The sequence below is a fragment of the Xenia sp. Carnegie-2017 genome, unplaced genomic scaffold (assembly GCF_021976095.1).
Source record: "Xenia sp. Carnegie-2017 unplaced genomic scaffold, XeniaSp_v1 HiC_scaffold_23, whole genome shotgun sequence".
NCBI classification, from domain to species: domain Eukaryota; kingdom Metazoa; phylum Cnidaria; class Anthozoa; order Malacalcyonacea; family Xeniidae; genus Xenia; species Xenia sp. Carnegie-2017.
Window position 1 is genome coordinate 10444581 of NW_025813486.1, and position 23351 is coordinate 10467931.

The 23351-nt window shown below is 32.7% G+C and overlaps 2 protein-coding genes and 3 long non-coding RNA genes across 5 annotated transcripts; 3 read left to right on the plus strand and 2 right to left on the minus strand.

The window, feature by feature from the left end:
* The first annotated feature begins 10833 nt into the window (after positions 1-10833).
* LOC124448704 lies at positions 10834-11850 on the plus strand. Its single transcript, XR_006949220.1, has 3 exons — positions 10834-10849; positions 11008-11603; positions 11721-11850. It is a non-coding gene; the product is annotated as an uncharacterized LOC124448704 (long non-coding RNA).
* Positions 11851-11926: 76 nt separating this feature from the next.
* LOC124448702 lies at positions 11927-13091 on the plus strand. The gene is made up of 3 exons (XR_006949218.1): positions 11927-12188; positions 12827-12985; positions 13057-13091. It is a non-coding gene; the product is annotated as an uncharacterized LOC124448702 (long non-coding RNA).
* Positions 13092-13331: 240 nt separating this feature from the next.
* LOC124449088 lies at positions 13332-14058 on the plus strand. Its single transcript, XM_047000033.1, has 3 exons — positions 13332-13399; positions 13552-13739; positions 14000-14058. The coding sequence occupies exons 1-3, from the start codon at positions 13332-13334 to the stop codon at positions 14056-14058; spliced, it is 315 nt and encodes a 104-aa protein (XP_046855989.1).
* Positions 14059-19015: 4957 nt separating this feature from the next.
* LOC124448701 lies at positions 19016-20640 on the minus strand. Its single transcript, XM_046999645.1, has 3 exons — positions 20615-20640; positions 20300-20368; positions 19016-19930 (listed from the first exon to the last, which is right to left on the minus strand). Exon 3 carries the CDS (start codon positions 19911-19913, stop codon positions 19167-19169), a length of 747 nt encoding a protein of 248 aa, XP_046855601.1. The 5' UTR covers positions 19914-19930; positions 20300-20368; positions 20615-20640; the 3' UTR covers positions 19016-19166.
* Positions 20641-20661: 21 nt separating this feature from the next.
* Positions 20662-21386, minus strand: LOC124448703. The gene is made up of 2 exons (XR_006949219.1): positions 21343-21386; positions 20662-20759 (listed from the first exon to the last, which is right to left on the minus strand). It is a non-coding gene; the product is annotated as an uncharacterized LOC124448703 (long non-coding RNA).
* Positions 21387-23351: the final 1965 nt, after the last annotated feature.

The following is a 23351-nucleotide window of genomic DNA, read 5'->3' on the forward strand; positions in this document are numbered from 1 at the left end:
TTAAAAAACCACATTACCTTAATAAAAAAGACGCCGAAACTTATTTCCGTCAACTATTTAATGATTACGAAGATTGTTTGTTAATCATATTGTAAACAACTTTGATTTTGTATTTATTTTGTGATTTTACCGTCTTAAATAAATCAGTGCAAATATTTACTTCCTAATTGACTATTCAATGTGTCTATTTAAATCATGTTTTGCAATTAAACACTAAAATTATTCCATCATGGGTTCTGTTAAACGACCAGCAACTAAAAATTTGTTGATTACACCGAAAGTGAAGATGATTCTGTTGAAAGCGTTCCAGTTAAAAAAATTAAAAAAGAACCACTTGTTGTTTCGGAATCAGAATCCGAACACGATAGCGATGTAGAATTTATTGCAGATGATGAGGAGGATGAGGAGGAGGCAATGTCTTCTGAAAGCGAAGATAGCGCAATTGAAAATGAACGAGAAGATGTTACAGTAGAAACTATTAAAGAAGAGGAAGATGACGGCGATGATAAAGAATCTGACAATAGTGACACGTTGTATCAACTTGTAGATAATGATGATGAAGAAAAAACAAAAAATACTACTATTAATATTGATACATCCACGCTACCTAAAACTGTTTTAACAATAAATATTTCTTAAAAGAATTTTATTTTATTTCTTCAACTTTTACATCTGATGTTGGTTGTTGTTGTTGTTGTTGTTGTCCTTGATTAATAATTTCTAAATCCTCATCTTTAATTTCTTGTACAAATGTATTTTTAAAATCCGTATCAATTTCATCGAGCGGTGGATCGAATAATGTAAATTAATCTCCACCGTACATGCCTACAAGCAAGCCTAAATCATCTGGTGTTGTTTTCATTTTTTTCACGATATTCTCGCTTTCTTTGAATTTTGTTTTTGAACGGTGTTTCTCTTTATGTAAACGTTGATTAATAACATCGTCGCGTTTCTGTTGAATATCGATCATCATCGAATACATTTTAGGGAATAATTTTGTCCAATCGTACATCTCTTGACGTTCAAGAAATTGCATTTCTTCTGTGAGATGAAGCAAAAAACTTGGTTTTTCGTAATCATGCATGTAGAAATTCTTTGATGTTTTTTGTAGTAATTTTCTTTCAAAATCTTTTGGATTCATGAATGAATTTACAACGACAATTGAAAAAGCACGTTTTCCATATTTGTCGCAAACTTTGCGATCCGTTTTGCATTTAAGGCCCGTAATAGCCGCATTATAATCAATGACAAAATAAGTGCCCTCGTAAAAAATGTTTTCCTGCTCGAAAATAATGGCACTAACACTCTTCTCATCAGACTGCATGTTCATACTAATGTTGATAACGACTTTTTAGTTGTTTTTGAAGATCGCGCCCTGGTTTTTCACGTGATTTCTCTAATGCTTTATGAGTGGATGGATAAAAAAAGAACTGACGTCATTCACCTCATTTAATTTATTATTCCTATTTTCAAACAACATATTTTTTCTATAACGCATTTCTTCTTGTTTGGCAAAATTAGGTACACGATTATAGTGTTTTATATTGTGAAATAACTAGAGGGCTTGCTCTTTGCCTAATTTTTTAAAAGGATTCGTTTTCTTGATTTCCTTTAAATCTTCGTATAATTTAGATTCATCGTATTGCATCGGAAGTGTTTCATCAATTTGAGTTAACGGAAACGATAAAAATTTATAACGTTTTCCGCGTGCTTTTTCAAGGAATTTCTTATCTAAATTGGCTTTATCAAACTCTTGTTTATTCGTCAACATGGCCGATGATACAAATGTTGCAAATGCAATGCTAGTTTCGCAACAAGACGTATTGAAAATGCTTTATCAAATCGAACAAATGTATAAGAAAAAGAACGATGAATCACCAATTTTCCAACCTGAAAAAGTTGCAGAAAATAAAGAAGATAAAGAAAAAGAAAAAGATGAAAATTTAGATAAAAACGATAAAGCTTCAAAATTACATCAAATCTTTAAAGGAAACAAAAAAGGAGAGGCGTTCGCTAGAGACTGTAATAGTAAAAACGAAAAAAAATTCGAATCCATTAAATAGACGCGTATTACAAAAAACTTTAAGAAATTAAAGAAAGGCAATATTAAACCAAAAGATATAAATAAAGGACAACTCAAAAATAGATATAGAGAATATTTAAAAACGCAAACAGAGGGTGTAAAATATTTTTAAATAAATGGATCCGAATAACTTTAGTTATGAGGAGAAAAAAAATGTAGTCGAATTTTGTTTACAACAGTATATGCATGCCAAGGATAATGCACAACGTGAATTTTGGATAGGTCAAGCCAAAGACTGATACGATAAGGAACTTGTTGTCTATCGTCAACGAGGACAATTCCCCGATTTCCGTGATTTTGTACGGCGACTTTCAAATCGTCGTGATTTACGTCATCCAAATGGCGATTCGGGTCAACCATTTTATCCACGCGGGCCTTGTAATGGACCAAATAATGGTCCAGGTTGGGGTCGAGGTCCACCACGTCCGCCACCACCACCATCCGATGGTTCTAGTGAAAGCGATAGTTCTGACGGAAATGATCCCGGGGCTGGTCCTAGTCATGCATATGATGGACCACCGCCTGGGGACAGCGATGATGAAAGTACGACAGAATCGGATATTGGTCCCGCTAGCGAAGATAATTTGGGACAAAATAATCAGATTATTCAAGATAATTTAGATTTTGATCCTTTTAATACGGGTTGTAGACCCATCGATGAAATAAACGATAATGATTTACAAAAATTACGCGCAAGACAAATTATGGCCGATAGTGTAAATATTTTTGAACGCGCGCGCGCCAATAACGATGAACGAACTATATTAGCGGCAATTCGATCGATCGGTCAAGATATTAATCGCGTTGAAGATTTAGGATTTGATGCAAGTAATCTTACACGGATGCGTGATCAATTAACAGCTCAATACGATGAACTCAATCAAAGTAATGTGGGTCTTCCCGAAATGCCTGGCGGGCAATCGACAATTCCACGACAAGATGTCTCGTTGGAAATTTAATCAACCGAAGGACAAACAAACAATGATAATACAACCAATCAAATAAATGTTCCGCATCAAGAAATTGATATGTTACAAAGTTTAATTTCGCGGCGCGCGCATATTAATGAAATGCGTGGCGATAACGATCAAAATATTGAAAAGAATTTAGATGCAAGTTACAATCTTAATCATTGTGTTACTTGTCGACAAAATGAATTAAACGTAAATATTCGCGAGCAGTTACGTTGCTGTGGACAAAAACCAATTTGCGAAAATTGTTTTGATAATGTCGAGCGTATTTATCGCGGTCGCTCGTGCCCTGTTTGTCGCGCACAACATTTTAATCCAGAAGGCGCGCAGGTCGTTGAAGGCGCTATTCGTAATATTAATTATTCACCTTTTCCAACTCATATGCAATCCGAATCCGAATCTGAGACAAGCGATAATGATTTACCTAATCCTAATTTAACTGGAAGCGGGTATGAAATTTATAATCTAGAAGATTTTGCTGAAGATGAAATGTGACCTAATCTAACCTCGAGTGGTTTGAAGCGTATGATCCAGAAGCATTACGATTAAGTCAAGCTACAGCCGTTCAACCTGGAACAAACAGTGGTTTAAATGGCGTACCGATTGATACACCGTTACCGTTGGATGTCTTTAATGATATTATTTATCGTAATTTATCGCAAAATACACCGTTAGAAGAAGTTGTACAACATGCGCAACATATTGCTCAAGCACAAGCAACCGGACATACGTTTGCTGAGGCATTAGATGCGCCTTTACCCGATTCTGATATTGAAAGTTATACTTCAGCAAGAAGCGATGTATCTACGCCAGAAATAACCGATGATGAAATTATTGGCGTTCGACAACGAACACGCGATACAGAAGATTTTCAACGCGCACATCGTTTTGCTTAAGACGCACGCGACGTGGAATTAGCAGAGCGTTTACACAATGAATTTGTTGCGCCACAATTACAAGAACAAGAATATCAACGCTTGCAACAAAATAACGTTGATCCACGTGTTGCAGAAGAACTCGTAACACGCGAACAACAACGCGTCAACGTATTCGAACCTTTTCCAAGTGCGTTTGCGCCGTATCGCCGCGCCGATAATGATTCACTAATCCCACGACCAAATTCACGTGTAAAATTTGCATCGCCAAGCCTAAGTGATGAACGACCACCTAGTACATTCGACGTCGATACAGATTCCGACTTGGAATCGTTAACGGGCGCCATGTCTAATTAACAAATTGTCAATAAGAAATTACGCGAAGATGAACCTATACTAAATAAACTATTAATGAACGCTGCCGAAATGATGGATGAAGATACGTACATTGATAATTATTAATCAACAGGTGGATTAAAATGAGACGGGATGAATATGGTAAGTTGACAACCACATGTGGAACGTGCCATTGATCGTGGTGTTCCATTGGCATACCAACGTGATATTGATGCCGTGCTTGAAGCGCATAATGATATTACTAGCCGCGGAGCTTTACAAAATGAAAATCTTCATTCAATACGTCAACGACGTGAACTTGAAGATAAAATAAATTTATTGCAACGTAATTGAAATGATCAACAAGCCAATAGACGTATGGAAGAATATGAAAAAGTATTATTAAAACAACAACTCATTACTACAAAAAGTCAATTACATGATTTAAAATCACGTTTACAAAATGATTTCTTAGCGGCAGTCCCACGACCCAATCGCACATTAACAAATGCAGGTCTTCCTAATTTTACATTCGCCGTTGATGATGCCGTGGATGACAATCTTGAACGCGAGCAAGATTTCTTAAGCAATGAACGTAATTTAAACAGACCTAAAGCATCAAATAATGTAGGTGATATTAATTTAGATCGCGCAAGCCGTGTTCATCAAATCTTAAAAGAACAAAATACACCGTTGCGAATTGATCCTTTAGGCGACGCAGTTGCATTTGAACAACGCCGTATTGAAAATGATACGGATGTTGTTGAATCAGCTATGCCCGTCAACGATTTAATTCAATTGAATAATATTACGCTGGGTGGAAGAACAACTCAGAACGATTTACAACGGCGCGCAGCCCTTCAACAACAGCAAAAAGCAATAACATTCTAACGCGTAAAATTGAAGAAAATAGACGTGAAATTTTATACAATCAATCGCTTAAGGATAACAATGAGCTTACACCTATTATTCATACTTTAGAGCCGCATATACAAACTCAATATTTTCAACAACAAAATGCACTTGAACAACGTATTGAAGAATTAGTTAGACATCATAATGAGCTCACACAAGGCCGTGCATTTGCTCGTCATGATTTAAGTGCCGCCATTCATGATGGCGGCACTTGTATCCAATCGAGAATTAAGAAAACGTGAAAATACTCCAACCAATCGTTTACGTTTACTTCTCGAAGGAAAAAACCCAAAAGAACGCTCGCGTATTCTACGCCGTATTGATCGATACAAACCTTACGAACGTCAATTTGGCGAAACAATTTTCCCAAGCTAATGTACGAAAACGATCATGACTCGAGTATTGAAAACGATAAAGATCAATTTCTTGATAATTTTTCGCTAAGCACCGAAATGTTAGACGCATTTTACGTGATATTCTACTCAAAACACAATATTTTGTCGGTGCACAAAATGAACTGAAACCTATGCACGCGCGAAAACGAAATTTCTATCAAATTATTAATACAAAAGCAGATACGCATCGTGGTGAACATTGGGTTGTTTTTGCTAAGCATAACAATCAAACAATTTTTTACGATCCGTTTGGAAAAACAATGGAGGCGTTTGGTGTATCAAAATGGAATCAAATGTACAGTGGACGTATTGAATCGTATCGAAAAGAATCACAAGCGGCGACTACAAGTTCATGCGGGCCTTGGTGTCTTTATTTTATAAAAACATTAAAAAACGAAGAACCTTTTATACGACACAGTAAAATTATGCTTTATGATTTAATCGATGAAATACTTTTATTTAATTATATTTATAAGCGTTTTATGCGACATTAATATACTAAATAATTAGCTTCATCAAATATATTATGAGCTAAACCCATACGTGGATCTGTATCCGGGTGATTATCTATAATTAAATGTGTATATTTTTTAGGCCAAACCATTTTTTCAATTTGCGACATGACTATTTTTTTACGGTCATTTTCAGGTACATTGACATACGAGGACATATATTTTTTATACGATTGTAATAGTGTTTTCGAGTACATTAATATTGAATAATGTGTATTTCGACGCGCAATTAATGTTTTTCCATTCAAGTACAAATCTTGAAGGATAGTAATCACCGTAATATTACGGTGATGTGTTCCGCAAACATACAAATCCGTCATTGCTTCTTGATTTTCTTTTTCTTGCATGACCGCCAACAAATCGTCGACAATAACTATATTGACTTTTGTCGGATCTTTGTCTCTAGTCACATCTTCTATGGATGGATATACTTCCGTATATTTTATCTTAAACGAGGTGCCTTTCTTTTTCAATGATTTTTCAATTTCATCGTACAACGGTTGATTTTCACGATAAAAAATTGTTACCGTATCAATTTTCTTATCGAAAAACAGCTCCTGGTTTTCCAATACTTGTTTAATAAAATAGGTTTTACCCGACTGAGTCGAGCATACAACAATCCAATTGGTCGGTGTTTTAAATTTAAAATCCATTAATATTTTTTCAACAAATGCATGAAAATGAACAGATTCTTGCATTTGTTTTTTAATACTCGATAAAAATGATTCATCTTTATAGTAATTCGTCGAATCCAATATATTCTTTGTCGAAGGGGTCTCGTGCATTAATTTCGTACTCATCGCGTGATGTTTGTGGGCGATCTGTAATTTCAGGAGGCAGTTCTTCACAATTATAAATATCTTCGCGCGTTAAAATTAAATCTTTATGTCCGAAAGGACGTGAATCCCACTGGTCACCTTCTTTATTAGTAAATTTACTACGTTTGTCGTAACATCCTTTTTTTAAATCTTTTCCATTTGAAATACAATAATTTCATGACATTTATTTGGAGAATACCTGTCAAAATTCATCGTTATTTTTTCTAAATCACCATTTAATATATAATATAATAACTTTTCATTTACTTTATCGTTACACGATCTCTCCATTCCTTTTAAATGAACAACAGGCTTGTCCATTTTTTTTTTTGCTTATTACGCCGAGTAAAATAATAGGTTTTTGGAGCCAAGGCAACAAATTCTTTAATATCGTGGTCTGGTTGCTCATCTTTTAATTGTCCTAATTTTGGACCAGTTTTAATATTATGACCACGGGGAACTTTATAAACCACGTTATCCGTATCGCAATATTTAATACCATAGCTTGTTTTACTAACATCGATGTTTAATCCAGCCAATAATTCGTTAATCGATTGAAATGCTTTATAAAGCTTTTGACGCGAATAACTTGTTACAAACGATGCCAATGGTTCATTTACGTATTCTGTTTTTTTCTTTTGATATTTTCGCTCGGGTGGAAGATTAAAGCGAATTTCAAAGCCTTTTTCCAACGGTACTTCGCATTCCAACGGAAACACGGCGTAATCATAATGACAATCTTTTAAGTCAAGAATACGTTTGTAAATATCATCATGGACGATCATCGATGATGAATAAAATTCACGTTGGCCTAATTTTCCCCCAATACTATTCGCTGTTAATTTGCCGACCATGCGTTGTACAGTATTCTTAACCATAACATCGCCTTCTTCTAAAATACCTTCTTCATCAATAAGACTACGTAATAATTCGTGAGCCTGCGCTGGATCATCGGGCGGTTTTTCTTTTTTATATATTTTTTTTAATGCCAAACGCATAAGACGATCAAATAACATCGCTTTTTCTTTATAATGATGCATTTCATAACAATCAATAAGCTTGTAGCCCAACTCGAGTGAAAAATAGATGGCATTGCTTGGATACGTTTCATACATTGAACGATGGTGATGAGGTAAACAATACATGACGTCATATTGACCATCGGCTTCACGCGCACAATCCCAACACAATGAAAACACTAATTTTGAGCGGGTGCGTACAGGTGAATATGGAATAATTAAATCAGTGGGTGCTTCTATTTGACATTTTAATAAACCAAAGAATTCGCCTGATTCAATGAGTGTGCGCATTCGATCTTTATCTCGGATGATTTCATAATCACCCATAGGATAATAATTCTTTTTTTGAGACTGTTGTAATCGACATATTTAATTTGGGCTTTTTCTGTTCCTCTAACATAATTACAAAACACTTCTGTACGACCACCAAATAAAGCATCACGTGGATCAATAGGCAATAAGCTGAATACGCGTTCATCATAAATGAATTTTTTATAATTCAACTCCGAACAATCGATATCGTGTGAATAAATAATATCATTCTCAATATCAAGATACGCTGATAATTTTTCTAAATTTTCACGTTCTGCGTCTCCGTGAAAATTATTGAACGTGGGATTAGGGAATACCCGTGTTAATACCGATATTTATTTTAAATGTTGGATCGCTAAATTCATTTTTCAATTTCTTTTCTTAACTTAAATAATAAGACAATTGTAGCGGAATCAAGTGTGATTTGACATCGTAACGTTTTCGATGTGTTTGCGCTAAGATGGTATTCGCTCTTAGGCCCGGTTCAAACGTCGCATTTTACATGCGCCGAATCAAATCTGAGTTTTAGTCGACTAAAATAGTTTTATGCGTAGTTTGATTCAGACGTCGAATTTAATAGTCGCATTTATAATAGTTATGCTTCCACTTTTTCATAGTTTATTTATTTTCTTGTACTAATTTCCTAAAATGGCGAACAGGGAAATGTTTTTACAACTTTGCGCATGGCATTTAGCATGGAAATAATTGATTTTTGCTTAGAAATATCTTAAAATAAATTATGCATTAAATTCGGCTCATGTAAAATGCGACGTTTGAATCAACATCGAATTTTCGTCGAATATTCGACTAACTCAGTCAAATATGCGACTAAAGTCGCATTAAATTAAAATCCGTCGAATTTAATTGATTCAAACGTCGCATTTTACATGCACATAATTCTCGCATTTGATTCGGCGCATGTAAAATGCGACGTTTGAACTGGGCCTTAGATATGAAATATCTATTTTTTCCTTTTTATTTTGACTATCGGGAATAAAACGCAATTTTCGAAATGCGGCTAGCACACATGAAGCAATACTAAATATATTTTTATTTAGTAGCGGATAAACGCCAAAAATTTCATTATAGACACGTGAAAACTTGACGATAATTTCAAGTAGGGCATATGAATCGTTGATTGAATATTTTCGCATTTAATAAAGAAAACCGAAGGCCGACTTTCTCGTTGCCGTGTTTCGCATCCTATTTCGTTATTGTACCAAGTCATGAAATTTTCATTGAAAACGTGTGCGCCTTCATAATATTTCAGCTCGGGTACGGGGCCTGAATAATTCCACGCGTCTTCTCTTTCATTTAAAAATTTAAATGGAAATGTTCCTTTCGTGTATTGTTCTGATACTTGAAACGAACCCATAATTCACGAACACTGCCCATTAAATACATTGATGAATCTTGTAAGCTGATTTGTGTATATTTTTTCTCGCCACCCAACCGTCTTTGTTTTAGTAATGTTGCAATTGGGATTCTATAACCGCGGCGCGTTTTTGAAACAACTTCCCATCCATCAGATATTAATAAATCAATTAGAATAGGTTTCGTCAAATTTGGCGGTATTATGAGCAACAAGGCAAAAATTGTCGGCGCGTCGAAAAAGAATTTGGAAAAGTTGATTATCCAATCGCTGGCCATCATTATGTAAAAATTGCATTTCAACACACTTGCAAGCATGCTCGTCGTTTTCAACGGGTTGAAGGCGATAATCTCCTTCTTTAAAACATTCTGCACACATGCCAACGAAAGAAACAGCGACGGGTACTTGAATATTATCGATTAATTGCTTTTCAAAATCATACACCATAACTCCGCTTTTATTTTTATTTAACGCTAATCTTTTTAAATAACACGGATCGTTATCGGTATGGTGCTCATAACATATTTTGCATTTATATAAACCACAAATATGATCTTCGCGTTTTCCATCTTGATTACACAAAAGACAATGAAAAAAGCGTTCACAATCACCCGTTTCACCAATTCTAAAACGCTTAAAGCGTCAGTTCTAATTTTTAGAAATGCGTTACGAAGCGTCAATAAAATGTATTCCGCGCATTCTACAAGATATGTTACACTAGGTTCCAGTTTCTTTAGATAATGTGTAGCTCCGTGCAGCTCCGTACATTTGGTTCAAAATGGCTACTCGCCCCTCAAAGCGATTCAAATCTTGCAAACTTCGCGTTCGATCTATCTCTACGAGTGGCAAAAAAATCACGAAGAATATTTCTCTGAAAGCTTCAAATCGTATTTCAAATGAATTAAAGTCAACAAATGTCCCTTCTAGTGCGATAGAACGACATAATTTGTATGAGTTTGATGAAGGTGAAGGTTACTGTGATGAAGAGCATGCTTATGCAACAAACTATCAGAACAGACGGGAAAAGGAATTTCAAGGCTGGCAAACCATACGAGAGTCTTTGTTAAACGGAAGAATTGAAGAAGAAGTTTTTCTTAACGAAGAAAAATGCTCTGAATGTGGTGTGATTGGGGTAGAATTTCGTTGTAACGAATGCGCACACGAAAAATATTTTTGCAAAGGTTGTGCTGACAGCACTCAACGAAACAAGCAACTACTTCCATGAGCTTGAACGGTTTAAGGTATGGATGGAAAGAATAAAGATAAATTCAGTTATGATGAAGTTTTGTGGTGTATAAGTTTGGTGATCAAACGTTGATTTCAATTCATGTCATCATGGTCATTGTATCATACATTTGTGTGAACTGCTATTGAAACATAGCTTGCATTATGTTTTTAGGATGGGTATACATTACCTTACTTTCCCAATCATGGTATTCTTGCAGCAAGGCATCAGAAATCTTGCCATAGTGCTCAAGCAAGAAATGTCATTTGCATTGACCAATATGGTTTGTTTACTAGCTTAGATATAGTCACTTAAAGATTGATAATTTATCAACCTTAGCATTTTGTTGATACATAAGGTCTTTGCATGCTCATTTTTTTAAATCAATATTTCTTCTTTAAATACTAGCTTCATGGTAAATTCTAAATTTTATTGCAAAGTTCATGTTTAATTACCACCTACCCTCTTTCTTTGTGATCTTTGTATGTTTCATTATGATGCTGATGATGATGATAACCAGAACTTGCAGTGTATTTTTTCAAATAGGCCGGCAACATCAGAAACAAGTTCTGTTTTGTGAGTGTGAAAAAGATTCAATAACGTTAATAAGATTGAAACTTTGGCCTGGCAGTGCTACTCGTCCCTCTTTAGCTTTTCATTTTAAGATGATGGAGTTGGCTGAAACCTTACTTCTTGAATGTCATGTTTCACTTCGAAAATTCTGCGATGCTCTAAAAATATGGACAAAGTGCTCCTCTTTACCATTGTGGGTAAGTATTCATTTCAACTGTGTAAAAAGAAATACATGTGTACCTTCATTCTGTGTTGCCAACAAGGGGGTACTTCCCCCCTCCCAATATTTCTCCCACATTGGTCTTTATTTATAGAACTTGAAAAGGTGTGTGATATCAAACAGTGCATTGTAAGTTTAAGGGACATTTTAGGAGTGTTTCCCCATCTCTCCCTCCCCCCAAAAAAATCCTGTTTGCACAGCTGCCCATGATATAGATACCCCAGAGCAGTGCAACAGATTGTTAAAAGTTTGTAACAATTACTAGTTACCTGCCTAAAACATAGAAAAACTTTTGTACATTTTATTAATTTTATTTCTCTGATGATAACAATACATCTTATGATAGATTTAAAAGAGACTGTTCTGTACGTACTCAAAATGTTTTTGCTATCATTGCATCCACGTGAACAATATTTATTGGGTACGAAAAATAATGTTCGGTCTCAATAGAAATAGTTATAAGCAGCTAATAGCAAATTATTTGTTGTCGTGTAGATACAATTTAACCCAAGAAGAAAAAAGGATATGGATTAACTGATGGGGAAGGAGTGGAAAGACTATGGTCATTTCTTCGGGGATTTTCTAGCATGACCAAGGAGATGAGCTCTGGTCGCTGTCTTGATATTTTGACAGATGCTTTACTGCACTATTCTTCTCGTCGACTTGAACAGTTTGGTTGGTGTGTTTACTTAAAGTACTCGTGTTAGGCTCAGGGAAATAACTTCTTTTAATAGTCAAGTTGATTTTGAGAACATTTGCAATACGTGTATTTGATAGACAAAAATTTTATCTTGATGGGGTTTTTTGGCCAACAAGTAGGTGATTGAAAGCTGGAATTGACATACATAGGACAACACGATCGCTTCAAAAAGTATCGACACCATACAGTATTATAGACTTTAAGAAGGAAATAGCGTCCCAAAATTTGTACTGTGTAAACGTTTTTTGTTTACTTGAAACCGGTATAGAAAATGCTATATCTTCAAAGCACGTGTGTTTTAATCTTTTGCAAGGGCTCTTAAAATTGATTTAACGATTTAAAGAAATCCTGTCCCAGACCCTGATATAGTCACTTTAATAATGTACACACAACTGTTTGATCAGTCAACGTTTTGTAAACTAGTAACCACTCACCGCCCCCCCCCCCTTCTGTTTTTTGTATATTATTTATTTAGTGCTGGAAGTTGTTGATTTTTTTAGGATCTTCATTAGCTGCTAAACTTAAAAGATGTCCTGAACTTATTACTAACACGCAATCACAAATACAAGACTTATTTTCGAAGCTAGATGTTCTGTATGACTCTGATTTATTAGAGACATGGATGAAGGAAGAAGAAAAACTAATTAATGAGAAGAATTGTATGTAATGTGCCTTTCCATCAACTTGTTGGCTCATAATTTTTATTAGATGACTGGATTATTTCTTGTAGCAAAACGGGCACTTCCGTTAACATGGCAACAAAAATATGTGGAAAGCTTATTGCAACTTTACCAGCTAAGGTAATGTAGGTATACAATTTTGATATATAAAGTTTATCAAGTGCATGAATAAATATTTTTACAAATGCGATTCTGTAGTTTTGCTCAATAGGTTGCTGAGATAAATGCGTAATGTCGTCACTGTTTATTTTGTAGTGTATGGCTTTGTGTATGTAATACTGAAGTAATTAATCATTACTATCAGATGACATTTTTTCCTTGTAGAATGCAGATTGCTTGTATTCTGGAAGTTGATCATGGTCACTTTGCGGATAGTGTTAAAAAGACTAAGAAGTAAGGCAAGCCTTTTGACTATATGAATTGTGCATTTTTTTGTCGCTGATAAAACCTCGTGAATAAGTGTTGAGAAGAATTTCATTCTCCTTAAACCAATAGTCGTTTCGTTGTAATATTATCGTTTAAATTTGTTTTGATGTATTTTTTAGAGTAACGAAACAGGTTGAAAACATTGAGAGAAGAAAGAAAGTGGCGAAGAGGTGGAAACCTGGGGAGAGAGAATTTAATACGGCAGCTTTGTCGCTGGAGCTGAAACGGAATGAGTCTGTTATTGAGTCAGCATTTTCTTTAGCAATTGAAAGGATGTTCCTTGTATCCTTAAAGAATAAATATGCAGGTATTCTTCCTAATGTAACATTTAAATATACTGCTAAGCATTTCAAACGTCTTTCACTTTAGTGCGTGCGTACTTGCCCAGTCCTTTTAAGTGAGTGTCATTTAATACTTTTAATACTTCGAATTGGAATTATGAAAAAAAACCCATTGAATAGTAGTTTTTACAGAAACTGTATTGGTGGTATACTGCTTTAGTAAAATTATGAATGCTATATGACTTTAACTTGTATTTATTGAACCGAGCGTTATCTTGCGTTTCAGATGGCCAAGCGATAGCCGTTAAACTTTCCAAACAAATAAAGCCCGCCGCACACTGGTAAACTTGCCGCGCGTACTTGTTATTCGTGACAAGTGCGATCGACAGAATTTCCTAGTGTTCGCGGAAGTTTTGAACAACATTTGTCATTCGTGACAGATGAGTCTAATATCAAACGCGTTTATATTTGACTCATCTGGCACGAATAAAATGTCAACTTGTCATCGAATAAGAGCAGAAACAAATTCCATTAAAACTACAATAGCCAAGTATAATGCATCACTAAAGTCTTTGGAAGATTGGATTGAAGGACTACCTAGAAAAATTGAATTCGACGAAGCAAAAGATCCAAGGTCGCAACTTTATTGTGATTTTAACTTTCAAACAAATAAAGATACAGTACCGTTCACTGCTAAACGTTCTGCTATTGAGTTGCATAACTTTCTTGAAAGATGCAAAGAGGAACAAGAGATGTTAGAAATGGAAACAGAAAGACTAGTACACTATTACTTGGATAAGAAACAAGAACTGGAGTCCTATATCAATGTTAATGGGGAAGTTCAGAGCAAAATCTTGAGAGGAACTGTAGCAAATTTTAAGAAAGATCTAATTAACATAAATAATGCACTGTATTCACTGAAACATATGTTAAATGACTATTTAACAGAAGCTAGTAAGAGTAAATTACCATTCTTCAAGATAGAAGCAGAGCATGCATTATCTATTTTGCGTCCAACAAACATAATTGAGGATACATTAGAGATTGAAACCAGTTCAGTTGATAACGAGACTGACTGCGAATCAGTGCTTCAATTTTCAGATTTTGAATCAGACACCGAGTTAGAATAATTCCAAATACACACGTGTATATATATATAATTATAAGTTAATAGTGAACGCTTTTGCTATATGCAAAGTTCAACTTTATAGGTTTGAGCGCTCTAGGGACTGTACAAAACAATCCATACAATGTGTAACCATACATCCTGTGTCCCAAGTGCAGCATTCACCATTTTACTAGGGTGATAGCTGGAGGTCACATTGTTATACACTTTATGTATATGTATATATATAGGAAGTTTATATTTCTCTTTTACAACATATTTTGATAATTGTTTTTATAATAAAGAATTAAGTGCAGTATCAGTTAAAAATAATCCTTTTTTTCAGTGATAGAATTAAATTTATATTTATATAATTATAATATGGATTACAATATTTCATTCTATTACCCTCTAATACATCTCCATAGTATTTATACAAATTATTTTTATAAATAATATATTTTTTTTCATTGAAATTCATTAGTTTCTTCAAATTTTAAGTCCAGAAGTATATCTAGCTCTTTGTTAGTAATTAGTTATTATCTGAATCATCATACTCCAATTCAAATATTATATATTTTGAAAATAGAATCAAAGGACCTTTTTTATATTTCATTATATGTATTGATTGTAAATTAAAATTAGCACTAGCATCTAGTTTAGATAATCCACCATTTAAATTAAAAAAAGTTTTTTATGTAATAATAAAAAAGATGAAATATTATTTGGTTTGCTATCGGAATTTCTTATACTGTTTGGTAAACAATTTTGCACATTAGTTACTTCACCAAGTTCTGGGATTTTTGTACATTTCCACTTCTAAAATGAGTAAATTATATGGAAGTGCTGAAAAAATATTCAATTTAATACTACTCCTTTTTTGAGGTTTTTTGGTTTTAAACTCTATTCAATATAAAATATTATTTTTATTAATTCCTGTTAAATTAAATGGATATAATATATCCATCTGTGGAATAAAAAATTTCGAGATAAAGTATCAGTATGTTGCAGTAATTTAATAGGTCGTAATTTAATTTCCATTTTTTAAATCAATTTGACATTCCAACGTAATATTTATAGAATTAAATGGTATAATTGCCTTAATGATGCAATACTTTTATAGTTAAATTTTTAATAATTGAAGAAATTAGTTGTTTTTTTATGGTTGGAGGATTGTACACAAATAAATTGTCTCCACTTTCATTTGCATAATGTAAAGGAACAATACATAACAATTCCCTTTTTGAATTACCAACAATTTCTCTATCAATTTTTTCACGATATATAAACATTTTATTGATTCCAACTGTCTCATCAGGAAGATATGGACAATGAAATAATTTTATTTTTCACAAATTCACGTTTCTTACAATCAAATCCAGAGTCAAATGTATATTTTATTACTTCTTTGTCTAACCCCAACATAAAACTTAATTTTTTTGAAAAATTTAATTTAAATTCAATTGTATCATTTCCTGAAGCATAATCAGTATATTTTATTTTGCTTATTATAGGTTTTATCCATATATAATTTTAAAATCATATTTTTACCCTGATTAGAATAAGATTCTTTCCTTGAACATAGTAACAAATATATCCATTTGTTAAAATTATATTTTTTACTATTTCTATTCTTAAAAATATTATAATCATTTAAATAATCATTCAAAAGCGATATAATTTTTATTGTTATATATTCCCAATGGTATTTTAATTCTTGGTAAATTAAACTTTAAAATTGGATATAAACTTATATCAATATTTTTAGTTGTAACATCCGTTTGAATAAAAGATTTCGAAAATTTTAATTCTAAATCACACCAGAATTCATCTACATTAATGTTTTTGCTGTTTTGGATAAAAACGTTTAACACTGTTATGTATTTTTATTATTTAATGCATCAATTTGACCAGGTAATGTTGTAGCAAAATGATTAATATAGTTTTTTAACAATTTTATTATTAACTTTACAAATTAATGTAATATTTTTCATTTTGAAACCTTTTTAATTCTTCACAATAAAATTTCCTTGAATTTCTTCACCGTTGTTATCACAAAGCTTATAAGTAACAAGATCCGTCAAAAAAACTTTATTTATATAAAAAGTCTCATTAACCCACTGTCTCAAGCTTTCCTTTTCAAAAATATTATTTTTAATTCTTGAAATTTGCACTTTATCATTTTTCTTTAATATACTTAAATTTTTATCTCTTTTTTTTTCATAATATTAGATAATCTTTTGATGTAATTTTTTTCCGCCTAAATAAACATCATACGGTGAAACATTGTCAGAAAGTAATCCACGATAAGGATTTTCGTTATATCTTTCCACAATTAAATGTAAATATTTTCATAAGTAAATTTTTTTTCCTTTTCTTGTTTGCAACAAGTCAATAGTTTTTCCAGTCATCTGTTTTATTGTTTGTATAAATCTATCAGCATGAGTAGCTTTAATTTCACGATTATAAATATTATAATTTGTAAAATTATATTTTTTTGACAATTCTTTTCGAAACCCTTGAAATTCAGTTCCCTCGTGTGATACTATTTCTTTAGGAAATTCATTTTCTTTCAATACAATATCTTCAAATTTTTCCATAACATTTTTACTAGATTTATTTTGCAATAACTGAACAAAACCATATCTTGAATAAACATCAACTACACATAACAAATAACACAAATTATCATTATATCTTGCCAAATCTTTCATTTCAGCTAAATCAATATTCCATAAATAATTTTTGTTCATACATTTATATTTAAAATTTATATTTTTTTGATACAAATTATGTATATTTTGTTTATTATCTTTTAAATGTTCACCTTTTAATAATCTTGCAGCTCTTTTTATAAAAACATTGTTAATTAAATTATTAGTTTTCTTCTTTGTTCTCCTCATCACCATCATTCAAAAACGTTGGAGGATGATGAAAATCAAGCTTTGGAAAAAAATATATCATTATATGTTCTTTCAATTTTATCATTGCCATATTTTTTATAAAATTCTACAAAATCTTATTTCTTTCCAATTCTTCCTCTAAAATTTCATTCATAAATTCACTATGATAACCAATGCAATCATTTATTGGAATATCCAATTTATTAGAAAACTCTTTCAATACATTAATAGCTTAAATGTCATTACTACTTTCAATATCTTTTTGTCTTTTTTTACTTGGTACAGTTTTTGGCATTTATTTACTTTTTCTTCTTTAGCTTCCTTTCCTTTGATTTTTTCTTTTCTTCTTCACTTTTTAATAAATCACGACAAAATCCAACAAATTGTCGAAATTTTTGTGACATAGTTTTTAAATCGTCATCTTTTCTGAAATATATTTTGTAAAATTAATCCGCCCAATCAATCATTGCAATATCATTTAGATCAGTGGGTTTGAAACAATCATATCATCATCATCATTAACATAAACAGTTACATTTTCATCCACAACATGGTATGATTTTTGTGTTTTTAAACTTAATTTATTATCTGAATCACGTTCAAAGATAACACGTTTCTCATTAGATGAAAACAAAACTTCATATAAAATTTCCTTTTAATCTTTATTTGCAATCTTATTCAACACATTTACCAATCTTTCACATGTTTGCAAATTCATTTGCAACTCATCATTACAGCACATTCCATCGTTGTATGGAGAGTAAACAGATTTTGAAAAAAAACATAGATTACTAAAGCGATTAAAACTGCATATTTTATTTAAAACGATTGCTTTTCCATTAGAATAACTTTGTAAAACTGTTACCAAATCTCTAAAACTTTTTTTTAAATGGTATACTCTAGTATAAGGGGTAATGGGTTAACAATTGACAATGTCTATATTTTTTAGTTATTCCTTTAACCTGCAATGTGCTTTACCCATTTTCTGACAAATGCCACATGACTTTACTTATCATTGGGGTAGCTACGAAGCTTTATTAAACAATCCACAAATAAAATTGGCAAAGAACGAAAATGGGCTTAATTCATTGATTCAAAATTAGAGATTTTTGAGACTTTTGTGAGCCTCAAAACTTTGAGTATTCCAGGAAATTTCTTAAGTATTTTGGTCTGTTATCTGAATGTCATGCAAAATCACAAGTTGGCATAAATGCAATGAGCAAAGGCAATATATAGTGGAGACAATAGACGTGGTGTTGAAATAGCGTGAGAAAAACAACAAAACGTAAACAAGAACATTTGGAAATTTTTTTACACGTTTCCCCCGATAGTTATTTCTTAACATTCAAACTACACTTGTGCATAATATAAGAATACGAATACTTTAGGTGCATACAATTATTGGTAACAACATGAACATGCTATACAAAAAAAAGTTTAACACACTACAGGAAATCCTGTTTAGCAAGGCATTCCAGAACAGACGTGTGAAAACCGAAAGGTATGCTTATTTGGGATGTAAAAATTTTGGTTTTTAACCTTAAAGTTCCTAATTCTTTGTCCTGGTAACAGATTAGGTTTAGTCCAATAATGTTTGTTTTCTGGGTTTTAATGAGTTTATAAGTTAGCTCTGAGCTCGTCTTGTCTAACCAATATCCCCAAATCTTATCTTCAGTAGACAATGATTCAATGCTTTCAGCTGCACCAGGATAATAGAAGAGCCAATACGGTTCATCAGAGTCAGTATAAACCGGAAGAATGTATCCTTCGTGTGTTCGACTGCTTTTACAGTTGGCAATAAGAGTCGCAAAGGCATCAGGTTTGAAAAAATTTTTAAGTTTCCCAGTCAACAAATCGAGCTCTGACTTTGTCAAATCTACATCAGTTACCACCAAATCGCATTCTTCAATCAGCTTGTTACGTATCAAGCACATTGATACTTTGGCTTCTTCAAAAACAACTTTCTTCAACACAGATCGGTAACATTCTCTCTCTTGATCAGAATATTTACGATTCTCTGTCAAAACTTTTTCTACTTGCGGTGATTCGATTATTTTGAAATGAATATTCTGCGCATTTTTCATAATGTTGGAAATCTGTTTAATACCATACTGACTGGGTTTTTTAAATGTAATACCTTCTGGCAAACCAGTAACAGTAAATCCTCCTTTTAAATAAGGTACTCGGCACATTTTCCCACAAGCTTCACCTTCGAAGAAAATTACAATGATGGGTAATACATAAATGTAGCTAGCAACAATCAATGACAATAACAAAAGTCCCATATTTATGGGGAGAGATTTTAACACGTACAAAACTATGAGGACAGACACAATAAATGATATTTCCTAAATATGTAAACTGTAATGCACATTGTTCATTTTTTACGAAACAGCATTCTTTCCCATGATTTGATTTAATAAGTTTGGAAATGTTTCACAATGGTGCAAAACATTCATGCTGACTTGAAATAACTTGATTGTCAAAAAAGGAATTGTGTATAAAATGGACTAAAAAATATCAACCATGACACAAGCTCAGAAAATGGAAAATCATTTCAAATGCAATTTGCACTTACTGTATTTCTGGTTGAATAGTTTTATCACATCACACACCCGGTACTTTCTGACAACCTGTTTTGGAGAATCTATTTAATAAAAAAAAACATTGATAAAGAAATAACGCCCGTGTAAAATGCATGGAAAGGGAGGAGAGGATTATTCATATATCCAGCTGAGCCCAAGTGATTACTTTTGAAAGCAATTTACTTTCAAAAGAAATCCGAAACAACTGAATAAACATTCTTGGAACAGCACTAATGCTTGAGAAATAATGCACTGGTATTCCAAGACCCACAAGTTTCTGAAAATAACTGTGTAGGTACAGCACTTACCCAAATACTCAACGAAATTGACACCAATTTTTCATTTTATTCAAAAGTTGATTCCTTTTTCTGTTCCAAACTGTTGAAGACAAGAATCACCAGGCTCCAAGAATAAAACAACTGCTTCACAACCAAGACTTTCTAAGTAAGTAAGCTAGCAAAGAGAAATTTAATTGAATTTACACAGCATAAGTTTTCAGCAAATTTTTCTCTAAGTAAACAAAAGTATAAAATCAACACATCTACAATGTGTTAGATTAAACACTTATCATAATTGCTTTGGCCTTATTTTATGATACGTATACTATTATTTTGTGGGGAAATTAGAGCCCCTCGTACACCCTAATCTATCTAAAGCTATGGGGATTGCAAAATTTCTTACAAAATACTCCCCCTTCACATCCATGACACTGGTCTATCAATGCTAATATTTTCCACAGTAAAATTGCAAACGTTACAAAATGCTAACTTTGTGGATCTGTAACCCAGTAGACTTGGCTAAATTTCAGCATTTATTTGCTACTTCTAACAATTCATAACAACTTTTACAAATTTTTTTGTAGTAGAAGTTTTCTTTAGGTAAATTGTCTTTCCTTTAGAATGGATTGAAATTTACAAACCATCACGTTATGTTTATAGAGATGCTCAACTAAATCTACGCACAAACAATCAAAGTAAAAATCATTCTCTTATATCATAATACTGTACATATGTACAGTGGGTAATAACAGCTGTACCTGTGACAAAAGCTGCTTTTTCCCTTTTTTCACTTGGTTTGTGCTCTGCTTAAATGTCTGGTCATGAATGTCATTGCTTTGAACAGCCTTTGCTCTTTCTGCCCAAATCACACGTTCCTCTGCCCCTAACAAGTTCCAGTAGTCTACAGCTAACTTCAGCCTCTCAGAATTAGAGCTCAGCTGCTTGCATTCCTCTAAAATTACAAAATGCATATTTACAAAAGGCATATAACAACAGAAAGAAACAAAGTACTCTTTTGGGTTTAAATGACGACTGCACAGGTTTTGTCTTAGCACTTTTGGGGGAATAAAGATGATACATATTGTACAGGCCATAAAAAACATACAGTTTATAGATCAGAACCTGAGTTCAGCATATGCAAGCAAAAAAGATTATATGCTGTAGTTCTACGCTTTGAAGGGCACAGTCTTAACTCCTCATCTTGATGAGAGCTGGCTTTTCTTTTTCTGGACTGCTTTTCATTCCCAATCCATTTCTAGAAGAAATAAAAATAAAAACTTTTCTTTTTCTCGTAGCTAACCTGGTTAACCAAGGTTATTTACTACATGGTGTATGAACAAATAGAGTACTAACATGAAGCCTTATTAATAAGAAAATTTGTTAAGGTATATTAATTTAGGTTTTGCCTTGATCACCTTAAATGATATGCACCCAATGCAATTAAACCTTCAAAGCAATTATATACATAATAATGGGGTGACTAGCAGAGAGTAGAAATTAGAAAAACATCTCTAGCATTTACAATTTAAGGTAGATTCAACATTATTGAGTCTCTATAAACTGCAATGATTCTGTCATTTGCAAACTTTCAAAAACATGCAATGAATACAGCATAGTCTGCTCAGTCATTTATTCATGCAATGCAAAATTTCACTTGCTGTGAAAACTATGGATTTCTAAACAACAATTAATTAATAGTAATATTCTCAAATTTATCTACATTTCAGGATTATTATTTGCAAAATGATAAGGTCCCTTTTTGTTATAGCATGAATCCCAGGCAAGTCTTTCATGGAAAAGGGAAACACCAGTGGGCATTAAAAATGTGTTATAGAGAAAATGCGCATTTAATAATTTAATTTTTGGAAAACCATTGTCGAGGGAAAATCGAGGGAAAACCATAGGTTTTCTGATTATAAGATTTGTGATAATGTTACAGAATGCCTGCCCTAAAGTTTCAACAAACTCAGAATACTACGAAAAATTTGTGATCAACAGTCTTGAAGGCATACTCAAAAATAAAAAAATTACCAAGTTTTCCCACCCCTTTTTAAGATGTACTACCTGTGGCACCTCTATACTATGATATGAATATTATGAAATGAGTATATGTATGTAAATACTATAATCTTATTACTTTTATAAAGGAGAAATTGCATTATTGAAGAAAACTACAGATCGATTTAATGCAAAAAGATATAGTAACCAGTGGTACATACATATTACATCTGACAACAGAGAAAGATAAAAAGCTCGAGAGGGTTGAATACAAATAAAAACAAGCTTGTTTTTTATAGTACATAGTAAAAACAAGTGTGAGTATAAAAATATAATAATTATACGCTTAATAGGCCAAGTTAAAATTTTAACAGTAGAATAAATTTTACAAACATCGGTCCGTGGGCGTTTCGTTCATTCAAAATTTAAATTTACAAATACAAATATTTAATTAACTTCACATCCTGAATTCAATTTTCAAAAATTGAATTCACATTTTTTTGCGAATTCAATTTTCATTTGATTAATATAAAAGTAAAATCCACTTTAAAAATTTGATTTTGAGTTGTTGAAATATACCTATGAATTACCAATTTACGCATTCTGAAATCCATCAAATTTTGCTATAAGTTTAATGCGACATTGCTTTGTGCATAGACTTCCTATGGCCGAACGGGGTGGAGTCAAAGTCTACAGCGTTCGATCATTTGAGAACTTTATTTTATGACGATATTATGATCGATATAAAATATCTCAGCACATTTTGGCT